Source organism: Borostomias antarcticus, assembly GCF_949987555.1.
Source record: "Borostomias antarcticus genome assembly, chromosome: 8".
In the NCBI taxonomy this organism is placed as follows: Eukaryota; Metazoa; Chordata; class Actinopteri; order Stomiiformes; family Stomiidae; genus Borostomias; species Borostomias antarcticus.
In genome coordinates this window covers 14778939-14796085 of record NC_140241.1, presented here as the reverse complement: position 1 = coordinate 14796085, position 17147 = coordinate 14778939, and the positions used below count along the sequence as shown (strand labels likewise).

Here is a 17147-nt window from a genome sequence, read left to right as displayed (position 1 = left end):
GCGTAACGAGTTGACAATTCTGTCTGATATCTGGCTACCAGTATGTGCTTCTATATTCAGCAATGTCCTTAAAACAAATACAATCTGCATGTTTATAACTACATTTGGAGACAGATCTGACTTTAATATTGTTATAGTTGGTACCATATTAATGGTACTTCTGTTCCTAGCTCCTAAGATAGCTTTTTGTTGTTGTTGTTGTTGTTGTTGCAGTGTCTCACTGAGAAGAATGGCATGAATAAATACATTACAGACATTTCTTTGATTGTTTATCTTTATTTCCATATTTGCTGAGATAACTTAATCAGGAAGCAAACAATACACCAGACAATAAAGTACTAAAAACCTGAAATAGAAATAAAATGACCCTCCCACCCAGAGTCCCACCCGGCTAGACCCGCCACCCTAGACGGCCATTCTCTCCTGGTCTACGTGGCATAGCGCTTTGTCCACTGTCGGGCGGTCCTGTCGTGCTCTGCTCTGTTTGTGGTGTACTGGGTAGCAATACTTCCAACCAGGGGGTCAGCTAGATGGGGACAGAGGACATGCATCAGATACACAGGGATGATACTAGATGTGATCGGGCAGCTGGCCCTTTTCGTTTGCTCCATGAGAAGTTCAACAAGCTATGACATTGTCGTGTTTCACTCATTTTGCATCACTCACAATGTCGCCGTGATTAACTTCACCCCTTTGCCTCCTGCCATTGAATTTTTATGCATTAACCTTGCGTAAAAAATTCACTTTGCGTTTTGTTGAAACACACTCGAGTTAGAGCAGTCAATTCACATTTTGCGTAAAGTTATACACGGTTAAAATTTGTTTTATTGTTTAACGTTTTAAAGCCAGTTCATAAGTAAAGCTATAAAGAAAAACTGTTCCATGTGCTTCACATTGGTGTGTATATAACTGAGCAGTATGTAGTTAATTACTTCCATGAGCCCAGGGGAAATAGCCATCTCCTAGTATCAATTGACAGGTCAAGGGACATACATGGAGCCTAATAATCCGATTAGAGCAGGTTTAAAAGCCCAAACCCAATAAAAATGCTCCATATAAACAGCTCAATCTGAATAAACAGGCCCAAACCGATTACAATTTCAATTGGTTGCAGAGGGGTAGTTTAAACCTTTTCATAAATACATCAAGTATCCTGTAAACAATTAAACGGATTACTCTTGGCTGTGTTCTTTCTGCGCATGCTCTCCTTCAAAGGGGACGTACGTCTATGGCAGGCAAATTGCTTCCAAGCAGAACTGGATCACAGTGGAGTTTGTTTTTAATCCAAACACAGAACTGAACATTACTAGACACCTAACGGCAGGAAAATACAAAATTTAAACAAGTCCACAAAATGTCCAGTAGGAGAGTCAATTGTCTGTTGCTTGATTAAAAGCATCAAAATAACAGATGATAGATATCCATTATTAAAGTTTTGACTTGAGTTTCCATAACCATAGTAACTCCCTCCCTCCTGCGTGCGTGCGCATGTCACACAGCTCCTCTGATCATGCGCTGGCACATATAAACACCACAACGTATCAGATCACATCCGGTGTAAACAAGATGCTGCAAAATCTTAAATCGGATTGAATTAAATCCGATTGTAAACGTAAACGCCGCTAACAGGAAGTGAATCAGTGTAGATGTTGAGACCTCACCTGGGTTGCAGTCGGTCAGCAGAGAGCAGATGGACAGCAGCACCTTGGAGATGGTGAGGGCAGGACTCCAGTTGTCCTTCAGGATGTCCAGACAGATCACTCCCTGACTGTTGATGTTGCAGTGGTAGATCCTCGTACGAAATGTCACCTGGCATGACAAGAACAAGGAAAACAGTGGGCATATTCTATTAACCAAGGCCCCAAATAAATGTAGAAACTGGCCTATATACACATCTGACAAAAATAAGCACTAATACTCTAACATGAATACAAATCCTCACATCTAACCACAGATCAGTCTGATCATGAGGACACTTTTAGGCAGAGGAGTCAAGTGCCCTCTGGTGGAAATGTATAGGTATTACACTGTGATAAGAAGGGAATCCCTTTATCTTATCAACAGTAGCCTCACACAGGCTAGACTCACGAGTCAATCAACAGTAGTCTCACACAGGGTAGACTCACGAGTCAATCAACAGTAGTCTCACACAGGCTAGACTCACGACTCAATCAACAGTAGTCTCACACAGGGTAGACTCACGACTCAATCAACAGTAGTCTCACACAGGCTAGACTCACGACTCAATCAACAGTAGTCTCACACAGGCTAGACTCACGAGTTAATCAACAGTAGTCTCACACAGGCTAGACTCACAAGTCTGTCTCTGAACGCTGCGCTCAGTATCCTGATTTTTGGCTCAAAAGTGGGTGGAAACAGTTTGAGAGTAAAAAAAAAACTGCATTGCAGAACCAATCCAACGTCTTTAAGGCGGCCCTTCCTAATTTAGGTGGTATGCCATCTCACTCACTCTCGCCGATTCGTGTAAATGCTTTTCCACCATATAACATCCTCCCTGTTGTGTCCCTGAATGTTTTGCCATTCATTCCACTTGTGTTGCTACTCTTCTTCTGTGTTATGCCTGTTTTACCATGCCTGTGTGATGCTCTGTGTTGTGTTCTGTGTAATTGTATGCTGCATGTTATACTACATTTGTGTTGTGATGCTTAAATGTGTGCTTTCTTTAACTATCTTGCATGTTTGCTGATGATTTGCTGCTGCTGTATGTCTGTGCTGGTGATTGCTCATTGTAGTGTTGCATGTTGTTTTATATATGTGTTGTGATGTGTCAATGTATGCTGTTTTTCTTCAACTGTCTTATATTTAATCTTGTTTTATTTTTCAGCCCCCTAACCCCTTTCCCTCAAGAGGCTTTTGCTTTTTGCCAGGCCGCCTTTCTAAATAAGAACTTGTTTTTAAATGCTTGCCTGGTTAAATAAATGTTAAATTAAATAAATAAAAAAATTGGTGCATGTAAACACAGTCCTACTGGAAACAAGGCGTCACCATATTGTCAAACCTCATGCATCTCTTAAAGGAGCAGTAAAGGGAAAATGCATGTTTAGCCCTGTTTTAAGGTTACTTATGATCATATACAATGGTTCAGATCAAAAAGTTGACAAAACTAGCACTTTTGAGAAAGTCTGATAATTGCTCTACCACCGTTTAGGTCATACGATGTGGGTGGGCACCGTGAAATATCTTTCAAAAACATGTTAAACTCTCGATTTCAAAGACAAGAAGCTCACCAAGGTGTTAGTTGGTGTTCTGACATATAATTCGCCATAAAGTAAGATTCTAGTTAATCTGGAAAGGCTTTTTCAAAATATTTAGCATAGAACTATTTAGTCGCAGCACATACGTGTGTAAACTTCCGCATGTTTCTATACATATGAATATGTTCACTCACTCGTACGAATATTCGGGAGGGGGGAGAACAGTCAAATACTGTATGAGCGAGCGATACGCGCACGTGCTGTCTGCTTGTTGACATGACACGACAAGGGAGGGAGAGAGAGGGAGAGAGAGAGAGAGAGAGAGAGAGAGAGACAGAGGCGCACCCAGCCCTACCTCTCACTAGCCTATATAATATCTGGCGATTTTGAAATATGAAATAATTATGAAAGTATATTTTAACAACTGAAACAACTGATCAAATGTTTGATCCATGTCGTTCAGTTACCAGCACAACAGAGTAGTCTAGTGTAGGCCTAGGATAGGCTATAATCAAAGTCCTTATCTCTGATATAACAATAATAAACTATTTAAACAGATAAAAAAATAAAAAAAAAGAATTTCACTACAATACCCTACTTACCCATGGTTTAAGCACTGTTGAAACTTGAGTAGGCTATAGGCCTACAATTATGCGTAATTTTCCTCGCTTATTAGCCTATAGCCTAGGCTACATTTAATTTGGCTTTATGTCATATTTGCTGTGCAAATGCAAATTTGTGTTTCACCTTTTTCCGCCTCCCTGAGTCCAGTCATTTGGGTCCAAACTAACACAAAACCTACAACATAGGCATGTATTAGTTTAGAGTTTAGTTTATTGTTTTGAGTGTAAAATGTTTCTTTTCAATAGGGCTGTAACGATTATGAATTTTGCTTAACGATTAAGGGGAGACACGGTAGGTGAAAACATCGTTTTTCAACGCCCTGGTCAAATTTGAGATTTTGTACTAGTTTGCTTCCATAACATGTCTTCTTTCATACTAGTGGAAATAAAACATCAAAAATACGCATTTAGATGTTTATTTTACTTCATTTAGTCTGTTTGCGTCTGTAGATTCTTCCTAAAATCACCAAAATTTAGCATTTTTTCGAAACGAACCAGACCGCGGCCGTCTTTTGGACCCCCTCATGCCAGGTATCATTGGAAAGATCTCTCTCTCTCGAGCGCAATGTTATCGCAACCAAACCTGATAGTTTCATTTGTATCAGCAACCAATCGTGGAAATACAAAGGCGGGTTTGATGCTAAACGTGAAATCTCATTGGCTGTTGTTGATTTCTGAGAACGTGATTGGTTCAGCGCATCATGTGACACGTTTCCACTTCCTGATATCTAATCCAAACAATGCCGTCTGTAAAGCGTTCTAAACGTAATAAACAACAACGACAACAGTGTTTGCCCGCAAGGTTGAACAGAAAACAAGAGAAACTAAATGGAAAGGTTTACATTTATGAGACAAAATGTGCCTATTCGCGCAATTTGTCATTAGCTGGTGCTAGCATGTCCAGTGAGCAGCAGGGAGATGAGGCTAGCCTTAGCATGTCCAGTGAGCAGCAGAGAGATGCGGCGCGTTTGAATGAGCTGATAACTGGGTTGATTTGTCCTAATTGTGCAGGGACTGGTCTTAAAATTAACATAGATCCTCAGAATAGTGGGTTCTGTAGTACTTTGCTCTTACAGTGCAGTCTTTGTGAGAAATGGCTATCGCAAAAGTGTCTACACATCGACTCGGCTTCATGATACAACTAGGAATGATGTTGCATTTGATGTCAATGTGAGGATGGTCCTCTTAGCGCACGAGTTAGGGTTGGGGTATGCAGCTCTCCAAAATATTAGTAAAGTGTTAGGGATCCCAGGGATTCATCTGAAAACGTATCAGAAACATGACAAGAGGGTGACAGGTAGGCTATTGAAACGTGTTCCCTCTTTCTCTCTCTCTCTCTAGCCAATATCAGAAGCCTATACATATGCACAGTAGTCTCCCTCTCTCTACCTGTGGCATTTCTACATGCATCCATAAACTGACCAAATAAACTGTTTTAATTTCAGTTGCTGAAATAGAGAGAGGTCTGGAGTCCTTTCACAGAAGCAGAGAGCAGATTAGGCAGGCATATGCAGTGTAGACCCAGAGGTAGGTAAGCTGACTGCCAATAAATGCAAAATGTTACAAAATTATTAGTTATTGAGAATTATTACAATAATTCTCAATAACCAGCGTTCAGTGGACAACATGAAGGCGGCAATATGGGGTAGTCTGCTTCACTGATGACAACCCCATGCGCACCAGGAACATATTGTGGTTTTAGGACAGTTTTGTGGACTGCAGCTGAGTGGGTTCTACAAACCAGCTGCCTAGAACAGTTTTGTGGATAGCTAGTGTGGGGCCATCTGAAGAGTGACTCTGTAGACCTATGACGGCGTAGCTTGATGTCTCCTATGGTGTTGCTTTTGACAATGGTTATATCACTTGTTTGTTTGGCAATCTATATTTAGCTTCTATTGGTGTTTACTCTGCATTGTTTACCACATATTGTCCTGTGTATTTATGAATCAGCTTACTTTTCATGTTCATTCATTCATTCATGTTTTCTCCATGTAAAACGCTTAAAAAAAACACAAAAAGTTAGATAATCTGTTTTCTCATGCATGTCCTCGTCAAATGTGTCTATCTTTGTCCATGATCTGTTTAACAAAATAATACAAGCTTTCTAAAAGGGAATGTTCTCTTCCCTACTAACATTGTCTCGTCTCTAGTCTCGTCTTACTAACATCCCACTCATGGGCTGTACCTTGACGTGGTGAGTGGGCTTCCAACTAAACAGGTCTTGCTTCCCTATACAAAATGTCTACTCCTGGACTATTCTGAATCCACAACATGCTGTGTTATTCAGATTTCAGTTTCTATGTGTTTTCAGATGTTGTGTTATGTTGTTACTAATGATGTGATTGGATATTGTGTTTGTAAATATTGGTTTCCAATGCAAATGTATGTTTTTTTACAATACAAATTTTCAAAGCCCGTTTTCTCAAAATGAGTTATTTCTCATCTTTGGGACATCAAAACCCACCACTTGATTAGCACCTACATACACCTAACTTTCCAGTTTTGTTCCAATCCATATTCTGAAGGGTTTGGCCAAGGGGGATTTTTTAAATTTCATTCATAGCCTGATTTATATAACAGTTAATCCCTAAAACATGGCGAAAATTGGTCTTTTTATGACTGTTGACAGTATTTTCTGATTTCTGAAGTGAAGAAAAGAGATATCAAAATCCCGTTTGGACAAAGTTTTGAATAGGGATATGAGAACAAAATGAACAAAATTTTGAATCTGGCTTGAACCAATTTAAAAAATTGGTGTCCCGACATTATGCAAATTAGCGCATATTTAGCGCATATAATGCATAATTTGCATATTAATCCATAAGATTTCAGAAAACTTGTAATACAAAAAAGATGCTCCTTAATGTACCTAACAAACCAGGGGAGTTTGATGGTGATACCTATTAAGGATTTTTTTTTCCTATTCACCTGGGGTGTCTCCCCTTAATTGTCAGAAAAATAATTGATTTGAGTGAGAGTGTGTGTGTTTGAGAGAGAGAGAGAGAGAGAGAGAAAGACAGACACAGAGGGAGTGAGTGAGGGTGGGTGGGTTCCGGGTTCTGACAAATTTTTGCCAGATAATGTAGGCCTAATATATATATATATATATTTTTTTTTCTTTTCATAAAAAACAATCGCGGTCAGAAAGAATTATCGCAGTTTGACGATTATGTAATAATCGTTACAGCCCTACTTTTCAATTATATTTGTAAATACATGTTTATTGCTGGGTTTGTGAAAACCATTACTAGTACACCACACTGCCTGTGTCACATGGTTGCAGATAATATATTAGATATTATGACACGGGAGAAATAGAGCTACTATAGCTGTTCTAGCAAAGTTGCTATGAGGACTTATATTTTGATTTAGAAAAATGTTTTTCAGTTTCTAACTAAATGTAGAATGTCCCCCAGTTAAGGGTGGTGGTGGGGTTCTGACACTTCATAGTTTAAAATAAAAACATACAGGATGATGAGGAATTATACTTCATAATTAATGATAATAATAATAAAAATAATATATATATACAGCAATTCTGATGCATTGAAAGCACAGCAATTGCAATGCCAATTAATATTAGGCTAAAGAAATGACATTTCCCCTCAGTTTAAACCGTTTTGAACCGACTTCCGGTTTAAGCTACGCCCACTTCCGAATACGAATAATTAGCTGTCAAATACAAATAGTGGGCTCCCAGCACAACCCTAATGGACACTGGGCTAGTGACCGTCCTTTTTACACCCCAGAGGAATGAACACTGGACTTCATTTCTGTATATAGTTTTGTAACTTATGGCTTATATTATTGTCTATAATGGCTGAAAAATACACAACTACACAAGTATGTTCAGTTGTGTTCATACATGACCACCTCTCATAAACACCACAATCAGTTACACCACCAAAAAGCTTACTCTTCAATGGTACAAGTGTGCTATATTTATACTGAGGAGTGAGTTTAACCATTTCAACTCGATTACACCAACAAAATGCATTAATGGGCGGAGCCCTGTGCTCTCTGAGCACCCTTTCTAGTTTCCAGAAGGCGGGTCTTTCCCTCTATTGGAGGGGAGTGATTCTGAATGGTAGCAGGCGCTCATTCTAACCCAGATTGTTGTTAGACCTTTCCTATTCAGGTGGCAAGTTCCGCCCCCCTAGTTACTGTTGCTATGCCCCACAAGCTTTGGAGCAAGTTGATAAAATGTCCAAAGAACAGCACATACCTGATGATTCTCTCAAGGATTCCTGACAATATTGCTGTATGCTATTTGCCAAATGCCACTACTTTGTCTAAGAGAGCTCTACAGAAAGGCCTAAACTATTTTACACAAGGCTATATCTATGAGATTTGGATTTCGGACGGAGCAGGTGAGAACAACGAGTTCATGCTAGGTGTTGGTCTATGCGGAAAGCACAGACGCCTCACAAAATCCAGATTGAAATTCATCAGGACAAAATCGTGAAGTCTAACTGCACATGTAAAGCAGGGTGGGTAATTTAGTGGCACCCATTCTTAGAAAATAAGCCTGTAAGAATGATCTGATAACTACTAGCAACAGGCTAATTAGCTACTGTACATCAAGCACCTAGTGGCAGTAGCTAGTTGCAAAACTAGAATGGAGAAGTAAGACGCCTCCTTCCCTTCACTAGTCTGGGGGTCCACCTTGGGCAAGTGGTAGTACCCCCTAGCCCCCCTACCTGGGGTTACAGGTAAAATCCCCTGATGACGAAACAACCAAAAGGAAGAGAGACCCGGCCCAGAGGAAGCCGGGGCCCTCGTCTGGAGCCAGGCCCAGACGGAGGGCCCGCCCGCGAGCGCCTGGTGGCCGGGCTTACCACGGAGCCCGGCCGGGCCCAGCCCGAATAAGCAACGTGGAAGCACCATCTCCTCCTCCATCGTCCCGTGGACCCACCACCCGCGGGAGGAATTGTCGGGGTCGGGTGAGCAGCCAACTAGGTGGCGGTGAAGGCGGGGGGCACCGACGGACCGGACCCGGGCGGCAAAGGCTGGCTCTGGGGACATGGAACGTGACCTCGCTGGGGGGGAAGGAGCCGGAGCTTGTGAGGGAGGTGGAGCAATACCAATTACACCTGGTGGGGCTAACCTCCACGCACAGCACCGGCGCCGGAACCAAACTTCTGGATAGGGGTTGGACCCTGTTCTTCTCCGGAGTTGCTCACGGTATGAGGCGTAAGGCAGGTGTGGCTATACTAGCTAGCCCCCAGCTGAGCGCCTCTGTGCTGGAGTTCACCCCAGTGGACGAGAGGATTGCCTCCCTGCGCCTTAGGACTGTGGGGGGGGGGGGGGGGGACTCTGACTGTGGTTTGTGCTTATGCACCGAACAGCAGTTCAGAGTACTTGGCCTTCCTGCAGACCCTGAGTGGAGTCCTTTTGGGGCTCCTGCAGGGGACTCCACTGTCCTACTGGGGGACTTCAATGCACACGTAGGCAATGATGGAGAAACTTGGAGGGGCGTGATTGGGAGGCATGGCCACCACGATCTGAACCCGAGTGGTGTTTTGTTGTTGGACTTCTGTGCTAGTCACGGTTTGTCCATAACAAACACCATGTTCGAACACAAGGATGCCCACAAGTACACCTGGCATCAGAACACCTTAGGCCGAAGGTCGATGATCGATTTCGTTATCGTATCATCTGATCTGAGGCCATGTGTTTTGGACACTCGGGTAAAGAGAGGGGCAGAGCTGTCCACTGATCACCATCTGGTGGTGAGCTGGTTTTGATGGCGGGGGAAGCTTCTGGACAGACCTGGAAAACCCAAGTGTGTAGTGAGGGTGAACTGGGAACGTCTGGAGGAAGAGCCTGTCCGGAGAGATTTCAATTGCCACCTCCGGCGGAGCTTCTCTGGCATCCCTGTGGAGGTTGGGGACATCAAGCATGAGTGGTCGGTGTTCAAAGCCTCCATTGCTGAAGCTGCGGCTGGGAGCTGTGGCCTGAGGGCCATAGGTACCTCAAGGGGCGGTAACCCTCGGACACAGCGGTGGACAGCGGTGGTCAGGGAAGCCGTCCGACTGAAGAAGGAGGCCTTCCGGGATATGTTAGCCCGGGAGACCCCAGAAACAGTTGCAGGGTATCGACTGGCCCGGAGGCCTGCGGCTTCGGCCGTGACCAAGGCAAAGCAGCGGGTGTGGGAGGAGTTCGGAGAAACCATGGAGAAGGACTTTCGGTCGGCACCAAAGTGTTTCTGGAAGACCATCAGACACCTCAGGAAGGGAAAGCGGGGGACCATCCAAGCTGTATACAGCAAGGAGGGGACACTGCTGACCTCAACTGAGGAGGTTGTTGAGCATTGGAAGGAGCACTTTGAGGAACTCCTGAACCCGACTAATCCACCCTCTACAATCGAGGCAGAGCCGGAAGATGATGGGGGGTCGTCAATTTCCTTGGAGGAGGTCACTGAGGTAGTCAAACAACTCCACAGTGGCCGAGCCCCAGGGACTGATGAGATCCGTCCAGAAATGCTGAAGGCGCTGGGTGTAGAGGAGCTGTCTTGGTTGACACGCCTCTGTAACATTGCGTGGAAGTCTGGGTCAGTGCCGAAGGAGTGGCAGACTGGGGTGGTGGTCCCAATATTCAAAAAAGGGGACCAGAGGGTGTGTGCGAATTATAGAGGCATCACATTACTCAGCTTCCCAGGGAAAGTTTACTCCAAGGTGCTGGAAAGGAGGGTCCGGCCGATAGTCGAACCTCAGATCGAAGAGGAACAATGTGGATTTCGTCCTGGTCGTGGAACCGACCAGCTCTTCACTCTCGCAAGGATCTTGGAGGGGGCTTGGGAGTTTGCCCAACCTGTCTACATGTGTTTTGTGGACTTGGAGAAGGCTTACAACCGGGTCCCTCGAGAGGTCTTGTGGAGGGTTATGCGGGAGTATGGGGTGAGGGGGTCCCTACTTAGGGCCATCCAATCCCTGTACACCCAGAGCGAGAGCTGTGTCCGGGTCCTCGGCAGTCAGTCGTCTTCCTTTCCGGTGGGGGTTGGCCTCCGCCAGGGCTGCGCTTTGTCACCAATCCTGTTTGTGATTTTCATGGACAGGATATCGAGGCGTAGCCTTGGGGAGGTGGGTTTGCAGTTCGGTGAGCTGGGGATCACGTCGCTGCTTTTTGCAGATGATGTGGTCCTGAAGGCATCAGCTGCCTGCGACCTCCAGCACTCTCTGGATAGGTTCGCAACTGAGTGTGAAGCGGCTGGGATGAGAATAAGCACTTCTAAATCTGAGGCCATGGTTCTCAGCAGGAAACCGGTGGCCCGTCCGCTCCGAGTAGGAAATTAGTCCTTACCCCAAGTGAAGGAGTTCAAGTATCTGGGGGTCTTGTTCACGAGTGAGGGAACCATGGAGAGGAAGTTTGGCCGGAGAATCGGAGCAGCTGGTGCGGTTCTGCAGTCGCTTTACCGCACTGTTGTGACGAAAAGAGAGCTGAGCCAAAAGGCAAAGCTCTCGATCTACCGGTCTATCTTCGTCCCCACCTTCACCTATGGTCATGGACTCATGACCGAAAGAACGAGATCACGGATACAAGCGTCCGAAATGAGTTTTCTCCGGAGGGTGGCTGGGGTCTCCCTGAGAGATCGGGTGAGAAGTTCAGTCATCCGGGAGAGGAGTAGAGCCGCTGCTCCTTTGCGTCGAAAGGAGCCAGTTGAGGTGGTTCGGGCATCTAGTGAGGATGCCTCCTGGGCGCCTCCCTAGGGAGGTGTTCCAGGCGTGTCCGGCTGGGAGGAGGCCGCGGGGTAGACCCAGGACTAGGTGGCGGGACTACATCTCCGCACTGGGCTGTGAGCGGCTAAAGATTCCCCAGGCAGAGCTGGTTGATGCTGCTAGGGAAAGGGATGTCTGGGGCCCCCTACTGGAGCATCTGCCTCCGCGACCTGACCCCAGATAAGCGGATGAAGATGGATGGACTTCAAGCACCTAACGTTACTAGCTTCGTAGCTTTTTGTGTCTGTGTTGCTGTAAACTGATGTGTGGAGGGAGGTGTGGAGTATTGTGCAGCTTGTTTTCTTATAACATCATGCTACAGCAGCTTGCAGGCCGGTTTTCTGTATGTTTTACGAACCATTTTCTTCAAACTGACATCTAATCTATGAACACAATGCGGGACAAGCTTTGTTTGTGGGACTTCAGAGGCGTGGTCTTAAGAAATCAGGAAACCTTATTGGTTATTATTCTCTGCATGATTGACAGATCTGAAAGGTCTATTGGCATATCTCCAGACTTTCGGTGGTGGAGATCTCGAAAGTCTGGCATCACGAGACTACACATAGGCAGACCCATTTGCACACTTCTGTTTTAGCGCTGTTCTAGCGCTGGAGAAAGGTCTGGCTGCAACCCATTATCATTCTGGGATAGGGGGGAAAACGCTCTATTGCTTTTAACTAGTCTTGGGCGGTGCTTTTTTCAATGGTGCCGTCTTGTCCAAATGTGTCCAGGATGCTAAATAGTGTCCAGGTAAAAGGTCTGAGGTCTAGACCAGCTCTCAACATTAACTAGCTCTCAATTTGCTAACATTTGTGGATGAGATTTTCAATTCAATAGATGCATTTTCAATTCAAATTTATTACAAACATTGATATTATATGTTCACTGACATCAGTGACAAGTTAGCTAGCAACAACAAAGATGGCCACAAAATGTTATCATGGCAGCCTGGACACATTTTGGCATGACAGTGCCCTGGCTAAATAAGTGTTGGGGGGATTGAATCTGATTGGCGCTGCTGGAATTGAGCAGCGCCAATGAAAGGCTCATCTTAAACGCCTCCATCCTGTGAGCCAGACTACAGCCCCAGTGAGCTGCTTCAGTCAGTACAGCACAAACTAGCTGAGAATACTGACGCAAATGATTCATCTGAAGGCTGCCAGGTATTGTAGTGATATGATAAAAAGATAACCAACATATAGGATGAAATCACCAGATGTAGTCACAAGACAAACATTGAATATGATCATCCATTAAATGGGTTACTAGAAATTATTTTTGCTGAGTGAAGATAAATATTAGACAGATGAAGAAGTACTTTGGGTGGTTTGAAGGGGTAGTCTGGTGTGAAGGCGATGTCCAGGAAGAAGACCCCTCCCTCGTAAACAGAGCCTGGTGGTCCCAGGATGGTCGACCTCCACTCATAGATGTTGTCTCCTTTGGGACCGGCGCTGGGACAAGAAAAGTTTAGGTGACAAGATGGACAGGATGTTCTCATCACGCGTCCCCGGAGACAGAGCAGTAAAAGGTGAAGTAGTCTACCCTTGGTTTTGGAGGACTGAGGTAGGTGTGTGTGGAGGGTGTATGTGGTCCCTACATCATGATCCTTACTGGTTCTTAGCCGTGCAGCCCACACCCTTGTTACATGCTGAAATTGTGGTCCACTTTCTCTAGGGAGTCACCACAAGACTATTGATTTTAAACATTTTGTGACATCATATAGTGATTTGATGCACAATACTGAATGTTTTACATATAGGTGGACCCTGGCAGAGAGGCACAGATGCATGTAAATACATCATCCATTATCCATCAGAAAACATGATGAAATAAAGAAATCAGATCTTTGCATGTTTCCATATTCACACCATAGGCTCATTTCTAGTCAAATAACACACTATAGATTATCAGGGAATGTATGAGTTTTATGCAGTGTTTTTAGTGTCTTAAGTGTTTATTTGGAGAATGTATTACTGTAATATGTAGGCTAATGTATTAGAATGTCTTAAGTGTATTGTGTACTTTGCTGAGGTCAGCCTGTTCCGACCATTGCTGCAACAGATGAGGACCACAATGGAAAACCGTCTCGGAGTTTATTGTGTGTATTCCTCAACAACGCAATACCTGATAATTGCGGCCTAACTAAGCCTTTAATTGGGCTTCTGTGTGCATTTTCAAATTCATTCATGGTAACCAAGATGTGTCAGTTCAAGGTAAACGACAATATGCTTTAATGGTGAAGATGACTTGGAACAAAACCAACCTGCAGTTTGGCGGAGGGTCCAGGGTGATGTCTGCCAGCTCTTTCTGAATCCTGTGTGACACAAACACATTCGGATCAGGGACCTCATTTAGAAAACCTTGCTCAGGATTCGCCTACTAAGGGTTGCGTACATTAGCAAGTTCCAAAAGGTACACACAACGATTTTCCCATTTATAACTAAGACATAACGCACATCCCACGCCGGTTCCCCATTATAAATCTCAATCAACTCTAAACTTGGCGCACGTGAGCATGCGTGTTGTCCCACTCTCTTAACGCCCATAAATGTCTATAAACGGCCAGTGAAACTCCTCCAATTCCCAGAAATCGATACAGCCCAAATCTAACATGACGGCAAACTTGGCAGCAAAGGGAAAAAAGAGGAACTTCACAGAGTGTGAAATACAGGTCCTAATAGAGGAGGTGTAAACCAGACAGTGTGAAATACAGGTCCTAATAGAGGTGTAAACCAGACAGTGTGTGAAATACAGGTCCTAATAGAGGAGGTGTAAACCAGACAGAAAGGGTGAAATACAGATCCTAATAGAGGAGGTGTAAACCAGACAGAAAGGGTGAAATACAGGTCCTAATAGAGGAGGTGTAAACCAGACAGAAAGGGTGAAATACAGGTCCTAATAGAGGTGTAAACCAGACAGTGTGTGAAATACAAGTCCTAATAGAGGAGGTGTAAACCAGGCAGAGTGTGAAATACAGGTCCTAATAGAGGAGGTGTAAACCAGACAGAAAGGGTGAAATACAGATCCTAATAGAGGAGGTGTAAACCAGACAGAAAGTGTGAAATACAGGTCCTAATAGAGGAGGTGTAAACCAGACAGAAAGGGTGAAATACAGGTCCTAATAGAGGAGGTGTAAACCAGGCAGAAAGGGTTGTTTGGTGGACACAGTGTGGGCATCACTAATGCCAGAAAGGCGTCTGAGTGGCAGCACATTACAGGCACGGTAAATCGCGCTAGTTCAGAGGAGCGGTCCGATATAAAAGTGGACGCCAAACAACACATAGCGGCACACCGTCAGAGTGTAAATATGAAGGCCGTTCACAAGTCATTCACAACAGTAGGCTATTTGAATTATAGCTAGTGATTGCTTTGGGCACATAGCCTACGCTGTCCACATGATTATTTATGACAATAAATAAATAATTCAGGAATTATTCATGAGAATAAATAAATAAAGGAATTATTTATGAAAATAAATAAATACAGGAATTATTTATTATGAGAATAAATAAATGAATAAATTGTTTAGCGATGACAGATCCAATTGATTATAATTCCCGGTTCGACTGTGCAACATATTTGATGGGTTATTTTGCAATATCAAATATATTTATTGTTCACAATGGTGTAAATTTCAAAGCGTTTCTCGGGTTTCACCTTTCTGCCATTAGGATCGCAGTTTCTCATTTGTCCAGAAATGTGCGTACGCATGGGTCAGAGTGTGCTTGGAGGTGAGCACATTCTCCGCCATTCTCCCGTCAAGTTTTTTTTTAATAAATCCCGAAGTTTTCTCAGGAGTGGCGTAGGCATTCTTTTGTGCATACGAGAGCTTTATAGATGAGGCCCCAGATCACTGACCCTCCACACCTCTTCACAGATGGATATTGTGATATTGATTCCAGATGAGCTGTTTACTCATAATACATATTGCCTGTCTATGAAATGCGCTATACAAATAAAGGTTGATTTCATTTGAAAATAACAGAAATTATTTATAATGAATAAAAGTGCAAGGACAGTGCTACCGCTGTATTTTGGTGAACTAGAATCCTGCAGAAGAACTAAGCCCACCTTGACCACCTTGAGATAAATCAAAAATGTCACTTCAGAAAAGAGAGCCTACCAGCTGTGTGTTAGCCTACCAGCTGTGTTAGCCTACCAGCTGTGTGTTAGCCTACCAGCTGTGTTAGCCTACCAGCTGTGTGTTAGCCTACCAGCTGTGTGTTAGCCTACCAGCTGTGTGTTAGCCTACCAGCTGTGTGTTAGCCTACCAGCTGTGTTAGCCTACCAGCTGTGTTAGACTACCAGCTGTGTTAGACTACCAGCTGTGTTAGCCTACCTCTTGGCGCTGGTGGAGAGCAGCTTGGAGGTCTTGCTCATACTGGCTTTGCTCTCCCGCTTCTTGCACGGCGTGTCCCTCTGTTTGTTCTGACTGGAGGAAGAGGAGGATGATGAAGAGCTGGTGCTGGCACGGGAATCCTCATCCGACATACCGCTTCAAGCAGGAGATGAGCAGGAACCTAAAAGATGTGATAAAACAATGTGAGGGCAATGAGGTCAGGGGTCACAGGGCCTGGCTAGAGACTAGGACTTAAATGTCATTACATCAACTAACTGTTTGTTACAATTTAGTTATTTAGAAAATGGTGAGCAAAATGGTTGTAAAGTTAGCTAGCTAGCTACAACTAACCGTGACATTTTCCAATAAAGACTGGACCAACGTTGTTGTTTTTTTTCTTCTGGTCAATGCATGATCTCACTTAGGGGCTCAACTAACTGCTCAACGCCATGATCAACAACAGAACACGGTTTTCACACCAACAGGCTACTCTGCCATCCAGTATGGCCTTCTTCGCTGGAAGCTAAAGCAGGTTTAGATAAGGCTGCACGTTGGCTAACTGTTAGACTAGCTAGCTGAAAAACTGTTCGGCTGACTAAATAACCATTCAAGATTGAGAATGGGAGGCCATACCACACGTTAAGCAAACTCCCGCAACGCTAGCCAAGCTACCATTGATTATTATGATAAGCTATGATGCTAGCTAGCTAATAGGGGCTAGCGCGACCTAGACAGCTTTTCTCTTATCGACTACCTTTTGAGACAGAGCTTTGTTGAGCCATTTCCCTTGCACGTCACTGGTTTATATACTCGAATAAGCACTTAAGGTGCTTAAATACTATATGAATTCAACATGAACTGACAGTATCTGTCTAATTGGTTGATCTTACCCCCTCTTTGTGTTTGTATCTCCACCGCTGCCTGCCGAGCTCGAACCCTAGCCTCAACTCATATCCGGTAGCCTTCTTGTCAGGAATTTCAAAATAAAGGCCATGCAAAAGAAATGCAGCCTACTTTTTGTGATTTGACTGTGAAAACATGTAAAAGGATCATGGAGGGAGGAACGGACACACACAGTAACAGTACCCAGTCCTCAACCTCATAACCACTAAGGGCCGGAGACGGACCGTCATTCACCGAGTCCTATCCCCGCCGCACACTCCCCGCCCGCAGCTGTCCCCAGCACAGATGAGGCCAGGGAGGCGGATGACATATTTAAGAGATAGTAACGGACAAAGTAGCGGCGAACCCA

At 44.2% G+C, this 17147-nt stretch overlaps 1 protein-coding gene across 4 annotated transcripts; it reads right to left on the bottom strand.

Annotated features, from left to right (window-relative positions):
- Nucleotides 1-367: 367 nt before the first annotated feature.
- Nucleotides 368-16833, bottom strand: LOC311312077 (ubiquitin-conjugating enzyme E2 E1-like). 4 transcript variants are annotated; one of them, XM_084441942.1, is made up of 7 exons: nucleotides 16786-16833; nucleotides 15896-16076; nucleotides 13820-13870; nucleotides 12875-13007; nucleotides 1662-1809; nucleotides 1177-1256; nucleotides 389-526 (listed from the first exon to the last, which is right to left on the bottom strand). In XM_084441942.1, exons 2-6 carry the CDS (start codon nucleotides 16045-16047, stop codon nucleotides 1210-1212), a joined length of 531 nt encoding a protein of 176 aa, XP_084298068.1. In that variant the 5' UTR covers nucleotides 16048-16076; nucleotides 16786-16833; the 3' UTR covers nucleotides 389-526; nucleotides 1177-1209. The 4 variants fall into 4 exon arrangements, with proteins under 4 accessions (XP_084298066.1, XP_084298067.1, XP_084298068.1 ...); XM_084441940.1 differs by lacking the exon at nucleotides 1177-1256 and having other exon boundaries at nucleotides 368-526; XM_084441941.1 differs by lacking the exon at nucleotides 1177-1256 and having other exon boundaries at nucleotides 368-526; nucleotides 16650-16787.
- Between the last annotated feature and the right edge of the window lie 314 nt (nucleotides 16834-17147).

Coding starts and splice junctions, on each gene's coding strand:
- LOC311312077 (XM_084441940.1), bottom strand. CDS start 16,047: ATGTCGGATGAGGATTCCCGTGCCAGCACCAGCTCTTCATCATCCTCC. Junction 13,871..15,895: donor CTCTCCACCAGCGCCAAGAG/GTAGGCTAACAC, acceptor TGTGTCACACAG/GATTCAGAAAGAGCTGGCAG. Junction 527..1,661: donor GCTGACCGACTGCAACCCAG/GTGAGGTCTCAA, acceptor GTCCCCATCTAG/CTGACCCCCTGGTTGGAAGT.